The sequence below is a fragment of the Corythoichthys intestinalis genome, chromosome 14 (assembly GCF_030265065.1).
Source record: "Corythoichthys intestinalis isolate RoL2023-P3 chromosome 14, ASM3026506v1, whole genome shotgun sequence".
Classification (NCBI taxonomy): domain Eukaryota; kingdom Metazoa; phylum Chordata; class Actinopteri; order Syngnathiformes; family Syngnathidae; genus Corythoichthys; species Corythoichthys intestinalis.
The window spans coordinates 26341762-26365652 of record NC_080408.1 but is presented as its reverse complement, the minus strand read 5'-3'; the positions used below and the strand labels follow the sequence as shown (position 1 = coordinate 26365652).

At 38.3% G+C, this 23891-nt stretch overlaps 1 protein-coding gene across 2 annotated transcripts; it reads left to right on the top strand.

Annotated features, from left to right (window-relative positions):
* The first annotated feature begins 208 nt into the window (after positions 1-208).
* Positions 209-23754, top strand: LOC130930358 (neuropilin and tolloid-like protein 1). 2 transcript variants are annotated; one of them, XM_057858260.1, is made up of 10 exons: positions 209-487; positions 669-734; positions 2365-2499; positions 5467-5592; positions 15108-15149; positions 16077-16204; positions 16646-16874; positions 19319-19432; positions 19513-19657; positions 21351-23754. In XM_057858260.1, exons 1-10 carry the CDS (start codon positions 460-462, stop codon positions 21886-21888), a joined length of 1551 nt encoding a protein of 516 aa, XP_057714243.1. In that variant the 5' UTR covers positions 209-459; the 3' UTR covers positions 21889-23754. The 2 variants fall into 2 exon arrangements, with proteins under 2 accessions (XP_057714243.1, XP_057714242.1); XM_057858259.1 differs by having other exon boundaries at positions 5344-5592.
* Positions 23755-23891: the final 137 nt, after the last annotated feature.

The following is a 23891-nucleotide window of genomic DNA, read 5'->3' as shown; positions in this document are numbered from 1 at the left end:
ACCCTTGATTAATAGGTGTATTAAATAAATGACATTTTTAAAGATGTTGTATGAGAAGTATTTACAATTGAGGGAGCTTGTTCTTAAACTTTCTAAGTTCCGAGTTTATGTCCTTTCTTATTTATTAAGGGATGGAAGACGGCCAGACAGACATACAGATAGGCAGACAGACAGACAGATAGAACCATTTCCCTTTACCAGACTATCTAGTTCTGTCAGTGACAGTTTCCTAAGAGGATTTATAATAGAACGGTGGAGCAAAAACATAGGAATGTTAGTAATTGCCGTGGATTTAATCCTTGAGCTGCGGGAGCAAGGATGGAAATGGTGAGCTATCCTGTAGTCGGATTTTATCCGTTTGGAGAACAATTTGCTGCATGTGCAGAAGAGCATGTTTTATAGCAAGCGATGTGACAACTGAAGGATATACTCGTAAGAGTTAAAAGTCCAGGGAAAGAAATGTTGTTTCAAGTTCTGCTGTACTTGGGTGAGTACTTAATAGATGTTTCATTACACCACTTTTAATGTACTGGTAGATTATTTTTCAAATACTGCTTTAAACTTAACATGTTTTGATTTCTGTTGAATATATTTTTACCATATTTTTACTTATGGCAAACTTGTAAAGGACAGCCATTTTTTTCATCAAGTCCTTTGTCTTCCATCAGCTTTTGCAACACAATTGATCACACCAGATTTGTCAGGTGCTACGGCCACCAAAACAAAAACTCAAGGTATGTCTTTTCTGAAGCTGATATATTTAAATTTCATTTCAACAATAACAAACTCAACTTATACAATTGTATGTGTTAGTGAAGGTGTATATGGCGGAAAACACTCGACTTGAAGTTCCGCTCTGAGACTATATGCATGTGTGATATACATCATTTGAAAGCTTAAAATCTCAATTTTCTGGGGGAAGAAAATGTTTGAACAGGAGGGCATTTAAAAATAAATAAATAAATAAATGAATAAATAAACAGCAAAACCCTAACTGGAGGTGAGAACATGAGAGAGCATAATTAAAGACGCCACGATTTTAACGAGATATTATCACGCTCTTACCTCTTTTCGATCCCAAAACTACATCTGGCATGTATCACCGAGTCGGATGACACAGCTGTGAAAGGCCACAGCTGGATTTTTGGGGGATTTTATGGGTGAAACATGGTCATATAACAAGGGTCGCGACGCAGAAATCGCAGACATCGAGGAATGGTTGAGATTTTTTTTTCATGTATTCACCCTTTTAACTGTTTTTTTTTTTTTCCCAATTTTTCGTTGTTTGGATCAATTATTTATCATCTAAAATATTGGGGAAAATGCGAAGGTAACAAAAAATACAATTAAGCGATAGTTATGACGTAGATATCCGTGACCTTTTTACAGACATCATTTTTCTCATTTGTTTAAAAGTTTAAAATACGGGAGTGAAAAATATTTTAGTCGTTTTTTTTTTTTTTTTTTAAACTAAATATTAGACATTCATTAATGATTCTAAGCTAAAAATGACAGACATTCTGATATATAAATATAATTACTGAGCTTATTTTTATGGCTGGGTTAAAACAAAAGCAGTTGCTTGACGTCCGTAAATGGAGGTTTCCAGGGTAAAACGGACAAATTAAAAAACGTTCGGGGGCTTAATGCGCCATGAATCTGCTATTGCAGCATATAGACATATTGTTCTATCAAACACAACAGGTTTAAAATACAGCAGTTTATTTTAAAGAGGGGTGCAAGAGCAGAAACTGTTTTTCGCCATATGCAAGTTCTTGTTTACCTCAATGGGAACTAGCTCCCTTTTGGAAAAACTGTTGTTTTACAGTTAAACAGTTATAATTGGTAATTATTTTCCCATTTTCTCACACATACAATTGGAAATTCATTCACACAAATGAAAAGGCTACTGTTAAACTTATTTTATGTGCCCTTGACTTCACCTTTTACCAAACACAGTTTCACCATCATAGTTTGACATAGTTGAAGTGCATGTTGTCCATTATATCAGCATATCTTTTCCTGATTGTCTCCCAAAAAGGACAAAAACAAAAAAATTACCAATCCAACTTTTACAACAATTTAAAATTCCAGAAGCACATTTTTACAGTCACTGTCGACTTGATTTGTTCTTTTTTTTTTTTTTTTTTTTTTTTTTTAAATACAAATAATAATAACATTTTCACCACATATCAGTCACTTAAATGAAAAAATTCTAATGAAATTCAAGGTATCATCAAATGTGTGTTGTTTGAGTGCACCTGCGACCTGAACAATGCTGAATATAAGTTGAAATGAGAACAAATGAATCTTACTTGAGGTTGAGGTTTGTTGGTAACTAACATTGATTGTTATTTTTACTAGTGACCAACAACTCAGGTGTGACACCCTTTGGACTGTGCGGTGCCTGGGTGAAAGAGCCTGACGGGGGCTATTTCACCTCACCCAACTACCCACAGAAATACCCACCCGAGAGGGAATGCATCTACATTATAGAAGGTAATGCTTCATACATACAGTGGTATGAAAAAGTATCTAAACCTTTTGGAGTTCCTCACATTGCTGCATAAAATCACCATCAAATGTGATCTGATCTTTGTCAAAATCACACAGATGAAAATACGGTGTCTGCTTTAACTAAAACCACCCAAACATTAATAGGTTTTCATATTTTAATGAGGATAGCATGCAAACAATTACAGGAGGGGGAAAAATAAGTAAGTCAACCCTCTGCCTAAGCAGACATAAAGAGCAATTGAAACATATTTTGACGGAACATTTTAAGTCAGGTGTGTGCCCAATCACTGATAAGTGGTTCAAATCTGCCCTGCCCACTATAAAACACAAACTTGTTAAGAATTGTCTTGATGACAAGCATTGTCTTATGTGCATCATGGCTCGGTCAAAAGAGCTGTCTGAAGACCTGTAATCAAGGATTATTGATTTGTATAAAGCTGGTAAAGGATTCAAAACCACCTCGAAAAGTCTGGATGTTCATCAGTTGACAGTCAGAGAAGTTGTCTCCAAATGGAGAGAGTTTGGCACTGTTGCTTCTCTCCCAAAGAGTGGCAGTCCACCAAAGATGAGCCAAGTGTTCCGCGCAGAAAACTCAGAGAGGTAAAAAAGAGCCCTAGCGTGTCTGCGAAAGACTTGCAAAAATCACTGGAAAAGTCCAATATCTCTGTGCACACATCAACTATATGTAAAACTATGGCCAAGAATGGTGTTCATGGGAGGACTCCACGGAGGAAGCCACTGTTGTTCGCAAAAAATGCACTTGGACACTCCACAGAGGTTCTGGCAAAATATTTTGTGGACTTATGAAACCAAAATTGAATTGTTTGGGAGTAACACACAATGTCATGTGTGGAGGAAAAATGGAACAGTTCACCAACATCAACACCTCATCCCCACCGTGAAGCATGGTATCATAATTTGGGGCTGTTTTGCTACCTCAGGGCCTTGCAACAATTAATGGAAGAATGAATTCAAAAGTTTACCAGGATGTTTTGGAGAAAAAAAACTGATGTCGTCTGTCAGACAGTTGAAGCTAAAAAGAAGATGGATGCTGCAACAAGACAATAATCTAAAACAGAGAAGTAAATCAACTTCAGAATGGTTTCAGAAAAACAATACACACGTTCTGGAGTTGCCAAGTCAAAGTCCAGACTTGAACCCAATTGAGATGCTGTAGCATGACCTAAAGACAGCAAATCCTGCCAGACATCCCAGGAATCTGACTGAGCTACAGCAGTTTTGTAGAGAAGTAGGGCCCAATATTAGTCTTGGTCGATGTGCCAGACAGATCTGCAGCGACAGGAAGCGTCTGGTTGAAGTTATTGCTGCCAAAGGGGGGGGCAACAAAATATTAAATGTGATGGGTTACTTACTTACCCCCCCCCCACACACACACACACACACACTTCTGTCATTGTTTGCATACTATCCTCCTTAAAATATTAAAACCTATAAATGTTTGGGTGGTTTTAGGTCAGTGCTTCTCATTTTCTGTTACGCCCCCCCAAGCAAGACGTAAATGTTTCGCGCCCCCCCCAAACTCTCTGCCGCCACTGTAAATAGTATTATTTGTCTATAAAATTACTATTATAAATACGCATCTGCCTAACATTGTGTCCTTTTTTTCTAATAAAGAAAAAAAGTAACATAGATCAACTTATAATAAAGTATAACTTTATTAACATTGTTTTGTTTGTAACAGAGAAGACTTGACGTGCATCAATTTGCCCGAATTTAAAAAAAAAGTCACATTCAAACTGTAAAAATACACTCAAGGTACATTTTTGACCATTTGATACAGAAAAATAAAATGTAATAAAATCCGTAAATAATAACAAATTCAAATTGATTAGAAACATTCACTCATGAGGACAATATGCCAAAAAATTTGACCGAAAAAACAAAAATGAATAAAGGAAAAAAAGAGTGTCCTTGGACAGAAGGACAGTTTTTATTTTTGCTGCTCACACTCAGTATTACCTCCTTTGCAATGGTGTGGAGTCATTTTGCAATGAGCATGCTAACAATGCTCACTGGTTTATTGATATAACACTGACAAAGCAGGACGATTGTTGGCAATATTCGGTACGTTTTTGCTGAAAAACAATCAAGCGGCTTATCAATGAGATTGGGGTCGAATGTCTTTAAGTGGCGTCTTAATTAATTTGGCTTCTGGCAGTCCGCTGTAATTATTTTTAGACACAGTAAACAGTGGTCTTTCCTCATCACCCATTGTATTAAAAGTCAAAGCTAAAAGACAAACGGCACGAAAAAAGCGCATTCTCGGCGGCCGAGGTAGAACCGTAGGTGAGGGCGGTCGTCGTGACGATCCCAAGCCGAAAATGGCACTTCTCGGGCGGACGTGAGAACCGGACAAGACAGTGGGTCGCTGCGTGAGTGAGTCCGGTCGGAAAACGGCTTTCTAAAACGGCGGCGGCGCGCTGCTCTTCATATCTGTTTTCTGTGTGCTGAGTGCTCTTCCTTAGTTCAAAAATACTGCACGCACTCTGAAAATGAGAGCGCCACTGCCACCCACTGAGTGGATGTGCAAGTACACTTAATTCCAGTTTGGCAAAAAAAAAAAAAAAGTATGTTCCCCTGGCATCGCTCTGCGCCCCCCCCAGGGGGGCGCGCCCCACTATTTGAGAAGTACTGTTTTAGGTAAAGCAGACACTGTTTTTTCATCTGTGTGATTTTACAAAGATCAGATCACATTTAATGGTGATTTTATGCCGAAATGTAAGAAATGCGAAAAGGTTCAGATACTTTTTCAAACCACTGTAAATGCTTCTATTATCCTATATTATTGTGCTTCTTCACTCCCAGCATCCCCCCGCCAGTGCATCGACTTGTTTTTCGATGAAAAGTATTCCATTGAGCCATCTTGGGAGTGCAAGTTTGATCACATCGAGGTCCGCGATGGGCCCTTTGGCTTTTCACCCATTATAGGACGCTACTGTGGGCAAGAAAGTCCCATGTATGTTCGCTCGACTGGGAGGTATCTGTACATCAAATTTGTAGCTGATGGAGAGCTGGAGGCTATTGGTTTCTCAGCCCGATACAACTTCACACAAGGTGAGTTCTATTAGAGCTTGTGCTTAAAACAGACTTTGAATTTACCTTGCGCATTATTCAAGCTTCCATCTGGTGTCTCCAATTTGTATCCTTAAGAAAGAAGCTTTAAAACTGAACCCAGATCTTCATAATCATTATATCACCATTTAATCTGCACTCAATTGTGCCACTATAGTCCTCAAATGACCGCATCAGTTACCTTATCTCATCGCAATGCATGATGCACATCACTTACTGAAAATAAAGTGAAAGCAGTTGTGCCGGGCAAAAAATGTCAGTGTGGAATTTCCACAGAGATCAGAACAGATTTGAGCAACACATTGATTCATTAAAGCATTAAATGTTGGTTGGGGGTGGGGGGGTGGGGTCATCAAATCATCAGTCAATTAACTTTCAATGACTTTGAAACAGAAGGCTGCACTACTGAAATCTGTCAATCCCTCTTCAATATCATCACACACTAGCCAGCATGCACGTGTGAATTCCTCCAGTTCTACAATTTCGGTCTCTAATCATTTTATGACGGCGTTTAAGTAACTATGGATACTATGAAATCAGAAGAAGCCCTTTGTTACAAAGTTCCGTGGTTGCATGCTGCAGAAAAATGCTGATGATAAAGGCCTAGGGATAACACATACACACGCATGCACACGCACACAGTAGTTAATGAAAGCTTGTCTTCAGGGGAATACAGCTTGTCAGCACTGAGCCGAAGCAGCAGCTTAAGCTGGACCCACGATGAGGCTTTATTAAAAGCAGATTTTATAGGCCACCAACAATGACGACAGTCAAAGATTAATCTGCCTCCTTCTGTTTGTCTAACCTTATTCCTGTTGAAAATAACCTCTACCTTAATATAGTTATTGTAGATTTTACATTTAATATTTTTTCATTCATAATAAATCATCAAACTTTTAAGGTTAAAACTCACAATGCAATACACCGAACGGGTAACTTCCTAAGATATTTATCCTTACTGGCAAATAAGGAGATTTTCTTTCCCATCTGTTTTTATAAACTTGAACGCGTCTTGCAGGTCAAATGCCTATTTATCTAATACCACTCATTAGAGTTGGGAGATAATTAATCTGCCCTAATTGCAAATATAGGTTTTAGAATTCACAAAGCCCAATTCCAGTGAAGAATGGATGTAAAATGAAAATAAACACAGAATATAATGATTTGCAAATGATTTTCAACCTATATTCAACTGAATGATCTACAACGTTAAGATACTTAGTTTCCAAAGGGATGAACATCGTTGTTGTTATTTTTTATGCTCCCAAAAATTTGAAACGGCGGCAAAAAAACATTAATGAAGTGTGTTGAAAGTTTAAGAATGCTTACAAAACACCAGTTTGGAACACCCCACAAGTAAACAAATTAACTGGAAACAGGTAAGTGTTATGTTTGGGTATGAAAAGGAGCATCCCTGAAATGATGAGCTGTTCATAAGCAAGGATTGTAGCGAGGTTCACCCCGTTGTGAACAATTGCATGAGCAAATAGTGAGGGCAATGTTTCTCAGCAAGCAATTGCAAGGAATTTAGCAATCTGCAGTTCATGATATTGTCATAAGAGTAAGAGAATATGGTCAGTTTACACATGCAAACAGCTTTACTTAATATCAATAACATCCAGAAATGATGCCCGCTTCTGAGATGGACCAAGGCTAATTGCAAAAGTCTGCTTTGATCTGACAAACCCACATTTCAAATTGTTTTGGGAAATCATGGACTTCAGGTCCTCTGGGCAAAAGAGGAAAGCTACCATACGTACTACTTGTTATCTGCCTAATGTTCAAAAGCCAACATTTGTGGTGACACAGACTGGGCTGCAAGCGGTCCAGACCTGTCAATTATCTATAATGTATGACACATTATAAAGTGCAAAGGTTGTATAACAAGCAAGATATGTAAAAAAAAAAATCTTTTTTTTCTTTTCTCTTTGTAATCTGTTCGCTTGTGTGAAAAAACTACATTTCCTCACGCCATTAGACGCCACTTCCTGCCGAGAGCCCCGAGCTGTGTTTGTACTGTTAGCTCCATGTGTTAATAAAGAAACAAAGTTGTCAGCACGGTGTGTTTGATACCTTTGTCAACAAAAAGCTCATAACAAGACACTATGCACGATCCGTTTAAGAGACGCTGGGACCGGAAGTAGTAGTAGCTGGTAGTACGAGGCGAGGCGGAGATGAGCGAGAAGCAAAACTTCGCGGTCGAATGTGAAGGCAGTCCGCGATTATTTTGTTTTCTTATTGTTGCCACAATTTAAAGTGGAGAAAGCCATCAACGACTCATCTCCTTCTTTCCCCCCAACGTTTTTATATTATTATTTTATATGCACGAGAGCTGCCGGATCTGCCAAAATGAACATGCAGTCTGATTATTATTTTTTTTAAACAATGTCATCAGATAGACAAAAACATAAAATTATGTGCAAATGCATGCATCTTCAAATCATGAAAATAATAACAGCCTATATTTTACCAATCTTGTAATCTCGATGGGTCTTGTCTCCATTGCATGTCAGGTAGTCAAGGCACATTGTTTGCATCCTGATTAGCGTCTGGCTAATAAACTTCGGAAACGCGATTATTTTGTCAAATATACAATATATACATTATTTTTTTCATGCTTTATTTGTTGGACAATGTTTAATTACTTTAATTGTGACCCTATTTGGCATGTTATGAAATTACTTCACATTTCTGCTTTAAATTGTTTGGTAAAAATTAGTTTCAATTGTTCTTTAAGTCTCCTGAGGCAGAGGGTTCACTTACTTATTTTTTCCCCTTCTGTCATTGTTTGCATATGAAAAACTATAAATGTTTGGGTGGTTGTAGTTAAAGCAGACACTGTTTTTTCATCTGTGTGATTTTGACAAAGATTAGATCACATTTGTTGGTGATTTTATGCAGAAATGTGAGAAATTCCAAAAGGTTCAGATACTTTTTCATATCACTGTAACACGAAGGTAAACATGCATGTGTCCCAGCAATTTTGGATCCAGCATCCCAACACATTGACATTGGGGTTTTGTATTAGACTTAAATGTAACTAGATTAAAACAGTTTCTTATATTTTCCATTTAACACTCCACACAAGATTGAAACAAACATACAGTACTCTGACAATTTTACATTTGTCATTTTATGCTTTTCCATGTGTAATTGTGGTTCTATGCTCTGACTTCCAGTTGATCCACACTGCCTTATTATTATTTTTTTACTTTTCCTTTTTATGTCCTATTGATTTGCTTAGACAGAGAAAGGTAAATACAAGTGTCTTTAAAGATTCGATCAGGTTTAGTGTGCCACATGGGAGTTGATTCTTTGATTTTTAAAGAATTTATTTCCAAATTAGAGTAGAAAATAAGTATTTGGTCACCTACAAACAAGCAAGGTTTCTGGCTGTCAAAGAGGTCTAACTTCTTCTAACGAGGTCTAACGAGGCTCCACTCGTTACCTGTATTAATGGCACCTGTTTTAATTCATTATCGGTATAAAAGACACCTGTCCACAAACTCAGTCAGTCATACTCCAAACTCCACTATGGCCAAGACCGAAGAGCTGTCGAAGGACACCAGAGACAAAATTGTAGACTTGCACCAGGCTGGGAAGACTGAATCTGCAATAGGTAAAACGCTTTTGTAAAGAAATCAACTGTGGGAGCAATTATTAGAAAATGGAAGACATGCAAGACCACTGATAATCTCCCTCGATCTGGGGCTCCATGCAAGATCTCACCCAGTGGTGTCAAAATGATAACAAGAACAGTTAGCAAAAATCCCAGAACCACACGGGGGGACCTAGTGAATGACCTACAGAGAGCTAGGACCACAGTAACAAAGGCTACTATCAGTAACACAATGCGCCGCCAGGGACTCAAATCTTGCACTGCCAGACGTGTCCCCCTGCTGAAGAAAGTACACGTCCAGGCCCGTCTGCGGTTCGCTAGAGAGCATTTGGATGATTCAGAAGAGGACTGGGAGAATGCGTTATGGTCAGATGAAACCAAAATAGAACTTTTTGGTAGAAACACAGGTTCTCGTGTTTGGAGGAAAAAGAATACTGAATTGCACCATACCCACTGTTAAGGATGGGGGTGGAAACATCATGCTTTGGGGCTGTTTTTCTGCAAAGGGACCAGGACGACTGATCTGTGTAAAGCAGGGGTGCCCAAGTCCAGTCCTCAAGAGCCCCTATCCAGCCTTTTTTCCATGTTGCCCTCCTCCAACACACCTGAATCAAATAATCCGGATCATTCTCAGGCTCCTGCAGCGCTTGCTGATGAGCTGATCATTTGATTCAGGTGTGTTAAAGGAGGGAGACATGGAAAACAAGCCGGATAGGGGCTCTCGAGGACCGGACTTGGGCACCTCTGGTGTAAAGGATAGAATGAATGGGGCCATGTGTCGAGAGATTTTGAGTGAAAATCTCCTTCTATCAGCAAGGGAATTGAAGATGAGACGTGGCTGGGTCTTTCAGCATGACAATGATCCCAAACACACAGGCAGAGCAACAAAGGAGTGGCTTCGTAAGAATCAAGTCAAGGTCCTGGAGTGGCCTAGCCAGTCTACAGATCTCAACCCCATACAAAATCTGTGGAGGCAGTTGAAAGTCCGCGTGTCCCAATGACAAAAATCACTGCTCTAGAGGAGATCTGCATGGAGGATGTGATTTTCAGTTTTTTTCCCCCCCACATTCTGTCTCTCATTGTTAAGGTTTACCCATGTTGACAATTACCGGCGTCTTTAATATTTTCAAGTGGGAGAACTTGCACAATTAGTGTTTGACTAAATATTTATTTGCCCCATTGTATCTCCGGTTTTCCGTGGTCAATCGGTGCCAAATAAAAACAGGGACAGAAGTTTAAATCCGCGCTTTCGAGTCATGTTTAGGGCAGTGATCTATGTCAAATTTCATTTTTACGGTGCTTTAAAGACACCACGTGATTGACCAGGCTGGCGTGATCATAGGACAATAAGCTTGCGTCAGATATGTGTAATGGAGTCATGTGATTATTATTGATGACGTCTCATTGGTGAAATTGGTAGAGCTACTCTTGGCAAAAATAAGTAAATAAATCTAATATGTTGAATAAAGAGGAAAAATGTAAAGACTCTTGTGTAGCCCAAAGTAACAGAGTAAGAGTAGCGTTTTATCTTCACAAATCTACTCAAGTAAAAGTAAAAAGTATGGCTTAGTGAAACTACTCTTAGAAGTACATTTTTCTCAAAAAGTTACTCAAGTGAATGTAATGGAGTACATGTAACACGTTACTGCCCACCTCTGCCAAGGAGACACCATGTGGGAGGGAAACCACTCCACTTTTAATTATGTTCCATAATTAGTTTCAGTCCATTAATACATTTTACATATAATATGGTACAGTGTTTTTGTTTTTCAAACATTTACAAATTGAAAAACATTCGGGAACGTTCTAATGTTTCATCTTTATAGTGGATGCACCACTCTGGGAATGCATTGTTGCCTTTACAACACACACACACTCTGGGAATGCATTGTCGCCTTTACAACACACACACACTCTGGGAATGCATTGTCGCCTTTACAACACACACACGCATTAAAACAACACAAACTCATGCACTTGAATGAATGTGAATAATCTGTCCAAGCCTGAAGTCGAAACGGGTAAGAAATATAAGAGGATTAATAAGAACTAAGATGGTAAATCATGATTTGTAATCCACCTAGCAAGTAGATTCATCAGCACAAAGGTTTAGGACATAATATCAAGGAAAGCGTTGTCAGGATTTCCGGGAACTATAAATAAGGGCATCCTGAAGGAATGACAGTTTATGTTTAGGCCTGATTATATAAGTCTACCTGTTTTTCCCTATTTTTATTTTAAATATGTTAAGTAATAGGGGTGTGACAAAATATAGAAATGGTGATATATCGTGATACTTTGTATCCCAAAAGGTTATCGATATGCATTAGACTGGTTCCGCAGTTATCTGTCTGGATGACATCAGTATCTAAACATTAACAATTCTAAATCATCATACAAAGTCATCAAACATGGAGTCCCCCAGGGCTCCATCTTAGGGCCGCTCCTCTTCAACCTGTACATTAATGATTTTGTTAACTCCACGTCCGTTTAACATAAGGTAATATTTGCTGATGATACAAATTTGTTTTTCCCCCAGAAAAATCCAACTGCACTTGAGCAAATCATAAATAGTGAATTAAAGAAAATAGACACATGGTTAAAATGTAATAAACTATCTCTAAATATCAATAAAACAAATTACATTGTGTTTCGCTCTCATAAAAAACAAGCCACTAAACAAATCTGCCTAAACATAAACGGAGAAAACATAGAAAGGGTCGACTCTACAAAATTTTTGGGAGTCCATATTGATGAGTGCCTTAATTTTAGAAAACATATTGATGATCTTACACATAAACTGTCAAGATATGCTGCTCTTTTCTTTAAACTGAGACACTATCTCCCACTCTCTGCACTTCTCATTTTGTATAAATCTTTATTTGAACCACACTTACAATACTGTAATGTCATATGGTGCAAAACATATCCAACATATTTAAAAAAGCTTGAAATACTACAGAAAAAAAGTTATACGTGCCCTAAGATGGTCTGAGTTTAATGCTCCAATTAAAATAATTTTTCACCGCCACCACCTCCTGAGGCTTAAAGACCACAACTATTACCAAAATGCTTGTGTAATGTATCAGATTATCTATAGACTAAATTATAAATTAGGTGACCTCGTCCCAGTCTGTACTCCTCAACACACATACACTACCAGAAGAAAACATCAAATCACAGGGAAAAAAACGAAGGCTAAAGTGTACAAGCTTTAGCATTGTGTGCAAAGGACCGCAGATTTGGAATGAATTGGATGAAACACTTAAAATGTCACACTCCATCTCCATCTTTAAGAAAAAACTCAAAACTCATCTCCTAGCAATGTATATATAATATGCTGATTATTTGAATAACACTACTGGTGTCTCTTACCAAATCCAATGTGACCAAAATTTTGAAATTGTCCACAGTTAATTGTGTGTGTGCCTGCGTGTGTGTGTATGTGTGTGTTGTCTAACTGGGCCCCTGCTAAAAGCTTTGAATAGCTTCTTTGGAGTGTCCTATTCGCCCATCTTAACATGTGAACTGCTAGCGTATGATTATGTACTGTATTTGACGATGTGCGAATAAACTGAAACTGAAACTGTTATGCTCCTGCAGGGATCGAGATATCGTTTTAAAAAGGTGTCAGTGTTTAAAAAAAAAAAAAAAAAAAAAAAAAAAAAAAAAAAAGGGACCAACAAGTTGCTACCAAAATCTTCCACCATAATAGTGTCTCAGTTAACTCTAAGGCTGCCTTGACGCCCAATCCATTTAGACTGCGAACATTCGTTCATTCAAAACCAGGGCTTTTATAGGTCACTTGCTGTTCATTTTAGGGCATTTCCAGGTCATTTCCTGTTGAGTTTGAGTCACTGCCTATTCATTTGGGGGATTCCCAGGTCACTTCCTGTTCTGTAACACAAAATGAACAGGAAGTGACCCATAAAATACCCCAAAATCAACAGGAAGTAATTGAAAATCAACATGTAAATGACCTTAAATGGTCCAAAATTACCTCATTGCCTGGCATTGGCTGCTACTGATGGACATAGACGTTCAATCCGTTTGAAGTGGGAGGGATGGCAGCGAATGAACATTCGTTCATTCGCTGCCACCCTCCCAGTTCAGATAGATTGGACGTCTACTAGTGATAAACTCATTCCAATTCACAGCAGAAGCTTGTTTTTCTGTTTACTAGTTGTTTTTAGAATATCCTAGAATGATTTCCAGACCAATGTATCGACAATGGTATCGCCATATCGTCAGATCATCGTTATTGTGAGCTTTGTATCGCAAACCGTATCCTATCGTGAAGTACCAAGAGGTTCCCACTCCTATTGAGTAATGTACACCTGGGATGATGAGTTTTTGTACATGCAGTATACTAAAAATACCGTCACCAAACTACTAGATCACTTCATCCCCGTAGCAGACCATTTACATTGCGGAACGGTAGGAGGTTCCACTTGGCAGAATTTCAGAATGAAAGAGCAAAAATGGCATTTCCGTCTTAGGTTTCAACCATGTTACATATTTTTTGTCTTGTGTTTACTAGATTTATGGTCAGGAAGTAGAGAGACCAATGTCATTCTAATGGTGGGTTTATCCATATTTGTACAGGAATGATATGTGAGACACATTGTGGTATACACGCATAAGTACAGTGCCCTCCATAATTATTGGCACCCCTGAAAAAGATGTGTTTTTTAGCTTCTAATATATTTTTTAATTCAAATAATATGGGACCTTACTGGAAAAAAGAGAAAAATCCAACCTTCAATACAAGTGCATTCATTCAGTGGGGAAAAAATCCCACAGAAAGAAAAAAATATTTGACATCAAATAATGTGTGTCACAATTATTAGCACCCCTGGTGTTAATATTTTGTACAATCCCCTTTTGCCAACAAAACAAGGTCTGGAGATTGAGATGGCCATGGGAGGAGCTTGATTTTGTGTCTGGTGAACCATTTCTGTGTCGATTTGGCCATATGTTTAGGGTCATTGTCTTACTGAGGGCAGCAACAGAGGGCAACAGATTTTGATTTAAAATGTCCTGGTATTTCAAAGCATTTATGATGCCATGCACCCTAACAAGGTTCCCAGGGCCTTTGAAAGCGAAACAGCCCCACAGCATCACTGACCCAACCCCATACTTCACAGTGGGTATGAGGTGCTTTTCAGCATGCGCATCTTTCGTGGCACGCCAGACCCACTTAGAGTGTTTGTTGCCAAAAAGCTCAATCTTGGTCTCAGTTGAAGCCTGGGACCGTGTGTATTTTTGTGTGAGACCTCTGCCTGAAAGCTGAAGATGGGTCGTCACTGGGTCTTTCAGCAAGACAATGACCCAAAACATATGGCCAAATCTACACAGAAATGGTTCACCAGACACAAAATCAAGCTCCTCCCATGGCCATCTCAGTCCCCAGACCTTGTTTTGTTGGTAAAAGGTGGTTGTACAAAGTATTAACACCAGGGGTGCTAATAATTGTGACACACATTATTTGATGACAAATAATTTTTTCTTTCTGTGGGATTTTTTCCCCACTGAATGAATGCACTTGTATTGAAGGTTGGATTTTTCTCTTTTTTCCCATTAAGGTCCCATATTATTTGAATAATAAAAAAATATATATTAGAAGCTAAAAAACACATCTTTTTCAGGGGTGCCAATAATTATGGAGGGCACTGTATTTCCACTTCACACACAATGGTAATATTATTTCATAAAATCATTGATTGGTTATGTGTTGCTGAGTTACAAGTGTCTACTCACTCAAAAAAAAAAAAATGATTTGCATGCGTCAATAATCGATAATGCAGCCCTTTTGATACATATACAATGAGTGAAAATGATTTAAATGGTTTTAATGTGTCTTCATTTCTATTTCTAGATCCTGAGTTTAAAGATTTGGGGGAATTGCCAGCATTGCCACGTGGGTATTACAATAATCTTGTGTCATATTTTGAGAAGAACAAACATGCATTGTGAAGTAAATTGAACATTAGGCACGCTGAAAAAAAATAACCGGTGGATTTACTTGATAAAGTCATCGTAACAATTTGCACTTACTTCTATTAAGTAAATTTTACTGCTTGTGAACTGAACTTACTTAATATTGCAAGTTTTCAAATTTACTTAATAAAAGTACTGTATTTTTTGGACTATAAATCGGCAGTTTTTTTCATAGTTTCACTGGCGGTGCGATTTATACTCAGGAGCGACTTATGTATGAAATTATTAACACATTATTATATCATTTCGCATGTTATTTTGGTGTTTCGGAGTGACACTGATGGTTTGGTAAACTTGTTAGCATGTTCTTTATGCTATAGTTATCTGAATAACTCTTAATAACTATGTTACGTTAACATACCGGCCACTTTCGCATTTCGTTGTTCATGCATTATGTAACATTATCATTCTGTACACTTATTCAGCATGATGTTCTCTACTGTATTTTTATTTTAAATTGCCTTTCAAGATGACATATCGGTTCTATGTGTTGGATTTTATCAAGTAAATTTCCCCAAAAAATGCGACTTATACTCCGGTGCGACTTTTATATGTTTTTTTTCCTCTCAATGGGCATTTTATGGCTGATGTGACTTATACTCAGGTGCGACTTATAGTCCGAAAAATACGGTAAGTGCAATTTGATACGATGATTTTATCAAGTAAATCCACCAGTTATTTTTTTTTTTTTTGGCGTAAAGTGTCAACTATTCAAACAAATGTTTAAAACCAGATTAAATATGTCCTTCTTTCAATTAACACAGTGTTCTCAAGTCACTGAATGTTTTCAGTTTGGCGTCAACAGATTTGTCTTCATATTTAAGAAAAAAAATGTTATTCTTCACAGTTTGCGAGTTTGAGCTGAATGGGCCAGAAGGCTTTGTGGAATCAATTCAGATAACCAGGGAGAAACAGGCCCTACTGACGGAGGCTGTGGACTGCAGGTGGTTTGTCCGGGCCCCGCCAAAAGCTAAGGTCAGTGTAATTAGAATAATCTGTGTAATTATAATCAGGAAGGAAGGGTGTGTTCAAACGGGTTTCGTGGTAAGGGAGGATGTGAGGATATTGGAAGGAGGGAGGGGGATTTAAAAAATTTGTTTTAATTTTTCGGCTTGTCGCATCAGGGTTACTCTCTACTGAGTTAATCTCATGTGAAATATGTGTTTTTATTCTCTTGTGCAAACATATCGCTAAACATACCATACTTAATTATTTATGTGCATCTACTTAATTTTTCACGATATATTGTTTGTGCTATTACTAATCAAAACAAAAAATAATCTCGTTAGTATTTTTTCATCAAATAAACTAAACAGAATACTCGTAGACTGGGTGTATTACCAATATATTTATTATCAACACAAAACTTGAGGATGAATAATGTCTCAGTTCAAACTCTAATCTTCCTTTTCACAGATCTACATGCGCTTTCTGGAGTATGAGATGCACAACTCCAATGAGTGCAAGCGTAACTTTGTCGCCATTTATGATGGCAACAGTTCAGTTGAGCACTTGAAGAATAAATTCTGCTCCACGGTTGCCAATGACGTCATGCTTACATCCTCTTTGGGTGTGGTAAGACTGTGGGCAGATGAGGGAAGCAGGAAAAGCAGATTCAAGATCCTGTTTACAACTTTCCTTGACCGTGAGTGACTTCATCTCTGTTTGATTTTGTCTTGACATTTTCTTTTGGTCAGGTTCAAAGTGAATATGATCAAGATCACAGGAATTTCTTTTTTTTAGAAAATATATGCTGTTTTAGGTTTGGCAGCTGTGTGCAGAATCCAGAATGGACCTCAGTTTTTACCTCCATCGTCTTAAGTTTGTTTCTCCACAGTTTACCAACGTAATATATATATTGTGACTACATGCACACAATTAGCCATAGCCGTTCTTAAATCATAATAGTGTAAAAGGTTATTGTAGCCATGGCTCTATCTTTCATTTCATTGTATGCCAATATTTGATTTTTCTCATAAAGCAAGTACATGCAGTATGTTAAGACACTGGTGTTTTTTTTTTCTTTCTTTTTTGTTAGAAGCGAAACAAGAATCTTATAGTTCAATGGCGAAGATTTGGTCTCAATATTAGTAAAGATGATATGACAGCATAACCCGCATGTACACTTTTTGTTCAGGATGGGACATTAATAAGACGCTAGTGTGGGTAGCTCGCAGCATCCCCAAAGTTTTTCTTTTTCCCTGTACATAGTTAATTATGTTTATGCTGTGTTGTGTGAGCAACATATGAGGTGTTATGCATCTCTCTCTCTCAGCAGTTTCTTGCTCACATTTTTCTAGTTCAATATTTTCCAGCAGAATTCACATTTCTCACAGTTTAATTACCGTTAACAGTAGAAAACACAAACAGAAAGTCACTTCTCTCAAAGCAGCTTCCTATTTGAGTTTTGCAGATTAGCACGTTCACACAGTTTAATGTTGTGCCAACTCTGATGCAGGTCGGACTTTCAGTAGCAAAATCACTGGGGTGTTTCCCACCTCAACAACATTGGCGTCTTTTTTAGCTACTTTCGGAGGTTGCTGCTGGTCGAAAATAACTTCTAATATCCCTCCTCTTCGAAGGGGCGGAGGAGGCGCCATGTTGTTTACATGTATTTCTGTCGGGGCAGTGTGAGTGTGCATGTGTATCAGGGGTGGGGCAAATCATCAACCAATCAAACGTGCGTTTGAGGGGGAAAAATGGAACAGCACATTCAGCAAGTGAAAAGGGGTATATGTACTGTAAGTTTGAACATAATCAAAATAACTCATTTAATAATGGTAGATTCAATTCTGTCATGACAACTTATGGGAAGACATGACAATCTACATGACCTATATAACTGAACTCTGTCACACTTGGACGGAATGGAGCTGACTCAGGTGCAGAATTCAGTCTTTATTGAACACAAAAAATCAGAAGCAGTAACAAACTGAGGGTGCTCCAGAAGGAGGAAATAACGAGCTATGAAATAAAATGGTACAAACGGGAAACAAGAGAGCCAGGCAAAACGCATTGGAGTAGAACACTAAAACAAAGGACTTGGCACTATGCATAAAAGAACAAACTGTAACTCTATGAATAAACTCACAACATAGAATATCTTGGACTATGAATACGGGCTGTAGTGATGACGAAGGACGAAGACTAGGGAGAGACAAACAATTTAAGCACATGAGCAATGGGGCACAGGTGGGAACAATAGGTAATCATAATCAGAGACAGGTGAGACTGCAGGAAGGGTGAGTGGTGGAAACAGGAGGGTGATGCTTCATAATAAAGCAGGAAGAGACAATTATACCAAGACATGACAATCCTCACCCAGACGTGACAAACTCATTATATCATGCATGTAAGGTTGCTTAAAAGTTGGTGGGAAAAATTTGAACATCCTGAAAAGTTGGTAGTGTTATGTCCCTATCGTCCCTATGCATACAGTACCTACGCCTTGCTATACTTGAAAAATACATGATGTGATAGAGTTAAACTGGGATCGGTTTGAGATTATGCTTCCAAAAATGACTTAAAAACAGCTGTCAAACCTAAAACAGCAAAACGTGTTCCCCATTCTTATCAGTAATTAAGCGTACATATTTTACATGTACATGTTAATACATGCTATAGAAACTATGGAGTAGGGTTGTATCTCTCAAGACCGGTCTTGTTCTCGAGACCAGTCAAGACCATATTTTGAGGGTCTTGGTCTCATCTCAATCTTGACACCCAGGGATTTTATGTAAAGACCAGCAAAAAACACTTGGCAAAATAAAACAAATCCAATCTATTTTCATGTTACCAAGATTCCAGATCCCCTATAAATGATGATGAATGAAATTTAACTTTTAAATGTTGAGGGGCAATGCTGTCCTTACTCAGCGGTTCTGCTCCACTAATGGACAAAGTTTCAGATTTCGTCCTGCAGTTTGTAGATAAAACTTGCCCAGTTGCCCTCATCAAAATTACAGTTTGCTGAGGTGGTTTTGATGAGGTGGTGCTGAGTTGTGTAGACGGTTTTAACTGTTTTTGTTTGTTTTTGCTGTTTGTCAAAATGGTCAACTATGCCTGACCTGTATGGCATTTCATTTACAGCTCCATGTGAAGGAGACACTTTCTTTTGCCATAGCAACATGTGCATCAACCACACGCTAGTCTGCAACGGCATCCAGAACTGTGTCTATCCATGGGATGAGAATCACTGTAAAGGTACACCGAATCTTGTGCATGTTCACCAAATATGTTGCTGAAGCAAATATGATTATATTCTGTATTGTCTGTCACATTAGAGAAACGGAAACCAAGTATTTTGGATTCTCTGGATAATACTAACATCACTATTATTGCTGTGACCTGTGGCCTGGTTGTCATCCTGCTCATCATCTCTGTCATCATCCAGGTCAAACAGCCTCGTAAGAAGTACATTATCCGCAGGTTAATTCATCTATTTATTACCTTATAATGAAATTGAAATTATCTTATTATTTTGGATTAGACCAAATACACCAAACACTTTGGAGCGTGTATAGTTTTTACTGTATCATGTATATTTACTGTAATGTGTCAGAATTTTCAGTATTTGTTAAACTTATTGAAATACCAGCCAAACCACATTGCTAAATCATTGCCATTTTGTGTTACGTGAAATAACACAGAGCCAACGTTATAAAACTGTTGTGAACCATGAACGATGAATAGGAAGCTGTTAAATCAATGTTTGCGTTGAAATTGTTCCTCTAAGTCACTTATTGCTAGGAATGGGAATAGAAATACGATTCCAGTTCTGAACCGGTTCCTTGTGTTTCAAGGCCTCGACATCACAATGAAAAAGCCTTAACGATCCCTTTAACGATTCCTAAAGACGCGTATTGCGTCGTCACGTAACGTGACGTGTCTTGTTGTCCAGACGCATCAAACTAGCATGGCGCCAAGAACCACTCGCTCCAAAGTTTGGCTACACTTCACCAGGAAAGAAGGTGAAAATGGAAGGTTACTATAGTTTAGCATAAGCACTGCAGCCGTAAACATAACAATGACAGCACGTAGGTTCAAACACTCGAAAGTGTGTCTTCACTTCACGAGGAAAAATTACAACAAAGCGACTTGCAGTCATTGCAAGGTGGAGATAACTGCATCGGGAGGGAATACGACTGTACTGTCCTCACCGCGACGTTAAGGCTCAGTCCTGGCTATACAGCGAGCTAAACTTCCAAATGACGATGCAGAAGACGTTGGTATAATATGCTGACTTTATTCAGCAGTCGTTATGACACCATCACTTGAAGAGTGAAACTAAAAATAGAAATGAAACAAATCAATTTCTGGTTCGCATCAACGTAAATCAGCGATGATTAGCTGCTAATACAGTAATAACACAAACGATTAGCATGCATTCGCTAGCATTAGCACATCGTTCAAACCACTACACAACTGGATTAAAGTGTCCAATCGCGAGTGGAAACACACAACAACAACAACACAAAAGATGACACATACAGGCGTTGCCTGTGTAAATATTTTGCAAACATTAGCAAAGAACGTAGGCTCGTAGCAGTGTTTCCCCCTCCCATAACTCAGTCACTCGCTAGAATGCTTTTTAGCTGCACTTCTTCTTCGCGTGAGGAAGCGCAAGGGCGCCCCCACTTGAGCGTGAAAGCACACAAAAAACAAAAAAGGCATACATTTCAATATAATGGTAAATAATACACTTTAACACATATTGCCAAAGGCAGAACAACAACCTATATGCCAATATATACCAATTAAAAAAAATATATTCTAATAGAAAAATGTTTCAGTAAAATGTTACACATTCTTGTGTATTTGCCACTTATTTCCACAGTTAATATTGAGACTTTGGGCCTCTTTTGACCTTGTTGTGAGTTTGTAAGGTTGTAGCTTCTGATTAAACAAACTCGATGCCAATGAAAACGTTTGTTCTTCTTTTTCCCCAAATAAGAATCGATAAGAGAACTGATAAAGAATTGAATCGTTAAACATCATCGATAATGGAATCGGAATTCCCAATTCTCATCCCTACTTATTGTATTTTGATATAAATGTTTCATAATGTTTAAGTGGTACTGTAAGTAAATTTGAGGAAATGTTCTTTTGATGACATCCACAGAGATGACTTCGATCCCGCCCTCCTCCATCCAGGGCTTGAGCCGCCACACTATGAGCTCTGCACTTTACGACATGTCCCTTCAGGTGACCTAACTGATGCCGCATTGTGTGAGGAGTTCGACAAGTCCCACAAGCTGCATCGATCCTCCTCCAAATGCATTCGTGACCACCACTGTGGATCACAACAGGGAAGTATGCATGGCAGTGTCCAAGGTAGCCGCAGCAACCTGAGTATGAGAGAGGCCACTATTGACCCTGATTGTGGGGCACTTGTGCCACAGCTACCTGGAGGGATAGTAAGCCAGCAGTCACCACGGCTCTCTCACCACATGACCCCAGCTGGTCACAGGAACATCTTAGTGATGAAGCACAGTTATTCTCAAGATGGAGGTAATGGGTACAGAGAGGATGATGATGATGATTTGATGATTGATGATGGTCCAACTACAAGTAGACACCACATTCACCACCATCAGATCCATCACGGCATTCCAGGGTTTGACCACACCGTCCACCGCACATTGTCTAATGACTTCTAAAATGGAAAAACGACAACATCATTCACTCAGATTCATGCAAGAAATGGACACAACCTCTGGTGAACTAGAGTACCGTATTTTTTGGACTATACGTCGCACCTGAGTTTAAGTCGCACCAGCCAAAAAATGCACAATGAAAAAGAAAAAAACTTATATATAATTCGCACCGGAGTATAGGTCGCATTTTTTGGGGGAAATTTATTTGATAGAATCCAGCACCAAGAACAGACATGTCATCCTGAAAGGCAATTTAATATACAATAGAGAACAACAGGCTGTATAAGTGTACGGTATGCTAACATTACATGACGCTAGAAGTTAGATCGGGCCAAAAAAATCCAGCCCGACCCGACGGCCCGCGGGTATTAAAGCCCGAGGCGGCCCGAGTCTGGTCAATTAACTTGATTTGCTTGCCTGAAAAAAACATTAAAAATATTTTGTTTTATTTGTAAGCATTAGCCCAAAAAAAAAAAAAAACTTTATGTTTTATTTGTGGGGACTCAGGAGAAGGAGGAAATTCGGGTATGCGATGCATGGTTGCGTTTTGTGTGATCATGTTTGTGATGGTGCATATATGCATAATGATAACAAATTCAAGCCTGTCTTTTGTAATGAATTCTCCCAGTTAAACAAGACTGTAAGATAGATATTCAATAAACATTTATATCTTTTATATTTGCGTGTCTGTTCTAACAGGCGGATAGTGGATTTGACATTTATCTTAATCTCGAGTTGGCAGAAAAAAACACAAGTTTTCTCAATGTTTAAATAGTCTACATATTTTTATGATCATTATAAGTGCATTTACACAACAAAATAACGCTGTAAAAGTTTGTTAGATATATTTTCGTATGAGACCAAAGCGCCACATTCGTTTACATTCAGCGAAGCCGACACAGGTTTCCGTATAGCATCTTCAACAATCAATTTGAATCCTTTCCATATCCCACTCCTACCGCAGTTGTTTGCTTTTCAATTCCCGTCTTTAGTTTTTTTTTCACTCCTATGCTGCTCCATATCGAAAAGGAAATATCAGGATGCTCGCGGAAGGCGCCAGGGTGTGAGAGGGGAAGATTGAAAAGAGAGCCACTACATTCACGTGTGCAGGCATGCACAGCGCCTTCTCTGTTTTATCCAAATTATTTATCTTATTTAACATCCATACATCGTTTTAGTATAAATGTATGAATATATATTTATTTTTTAAAAAGTTAGCGAGAGAGAAGTCGGCACGACCCGACCATAAATAATCACACATAAGTCGTTCTAGAGTATAAGACGCACCCTCTGCCAAACTATGAAAAAAAAACTGCGACTTATAATCCGAAAAATACGGTAACACTCAAACTTTTATTGCCATTTCATTAAAACCGTTTGTCAAAACCGTTTAGGTTTGACCATGCAATAAATATTGTAGTTTGTTTCAATTTCATTACGAGTATTAATAGATATTATATGGGGGCTACGGGGGACGGGTATCGATAAGCATTTGCTTTTCCCGTCTTTCCTTTGTCTGTCATCGTCTTTCTTTCGGGCAAAATTCCACACTCTGAAACTGTCAATGATTTTGATGATGATGACAATGACAATAAATTCATTCATTCATTCATATTAATGCCATGTGAGTCATATTAAGCGAACGCAATCAACTGCACTTCTGTGAACTGAACAATATTTTACTCCTTTTTTTGTCCCATTGTATACCATTTTTCTTTCCACATGTTCATAATCACGTATTTCATAATCATTAATAAATACATACCGGTACATAAAAACAGCAGCATGTTTTTGGTTTTTGTTTTGTCAAATAGGTTCCAATGCAAAAATCCCGTCGTACGCACTTTAAATGTGGTTTTATACATTGTACCATGCCACTTATGTTGTAATGTTTGTTGTTTAATAATAATAATATTTAAAAAAAAAAAAAAAAAAAAAAAAAAAAGATCTGCGTTCCGTAACCGGCTGGTGGCGGTATTGCACAACTAAATTGTACGCCAACAGCC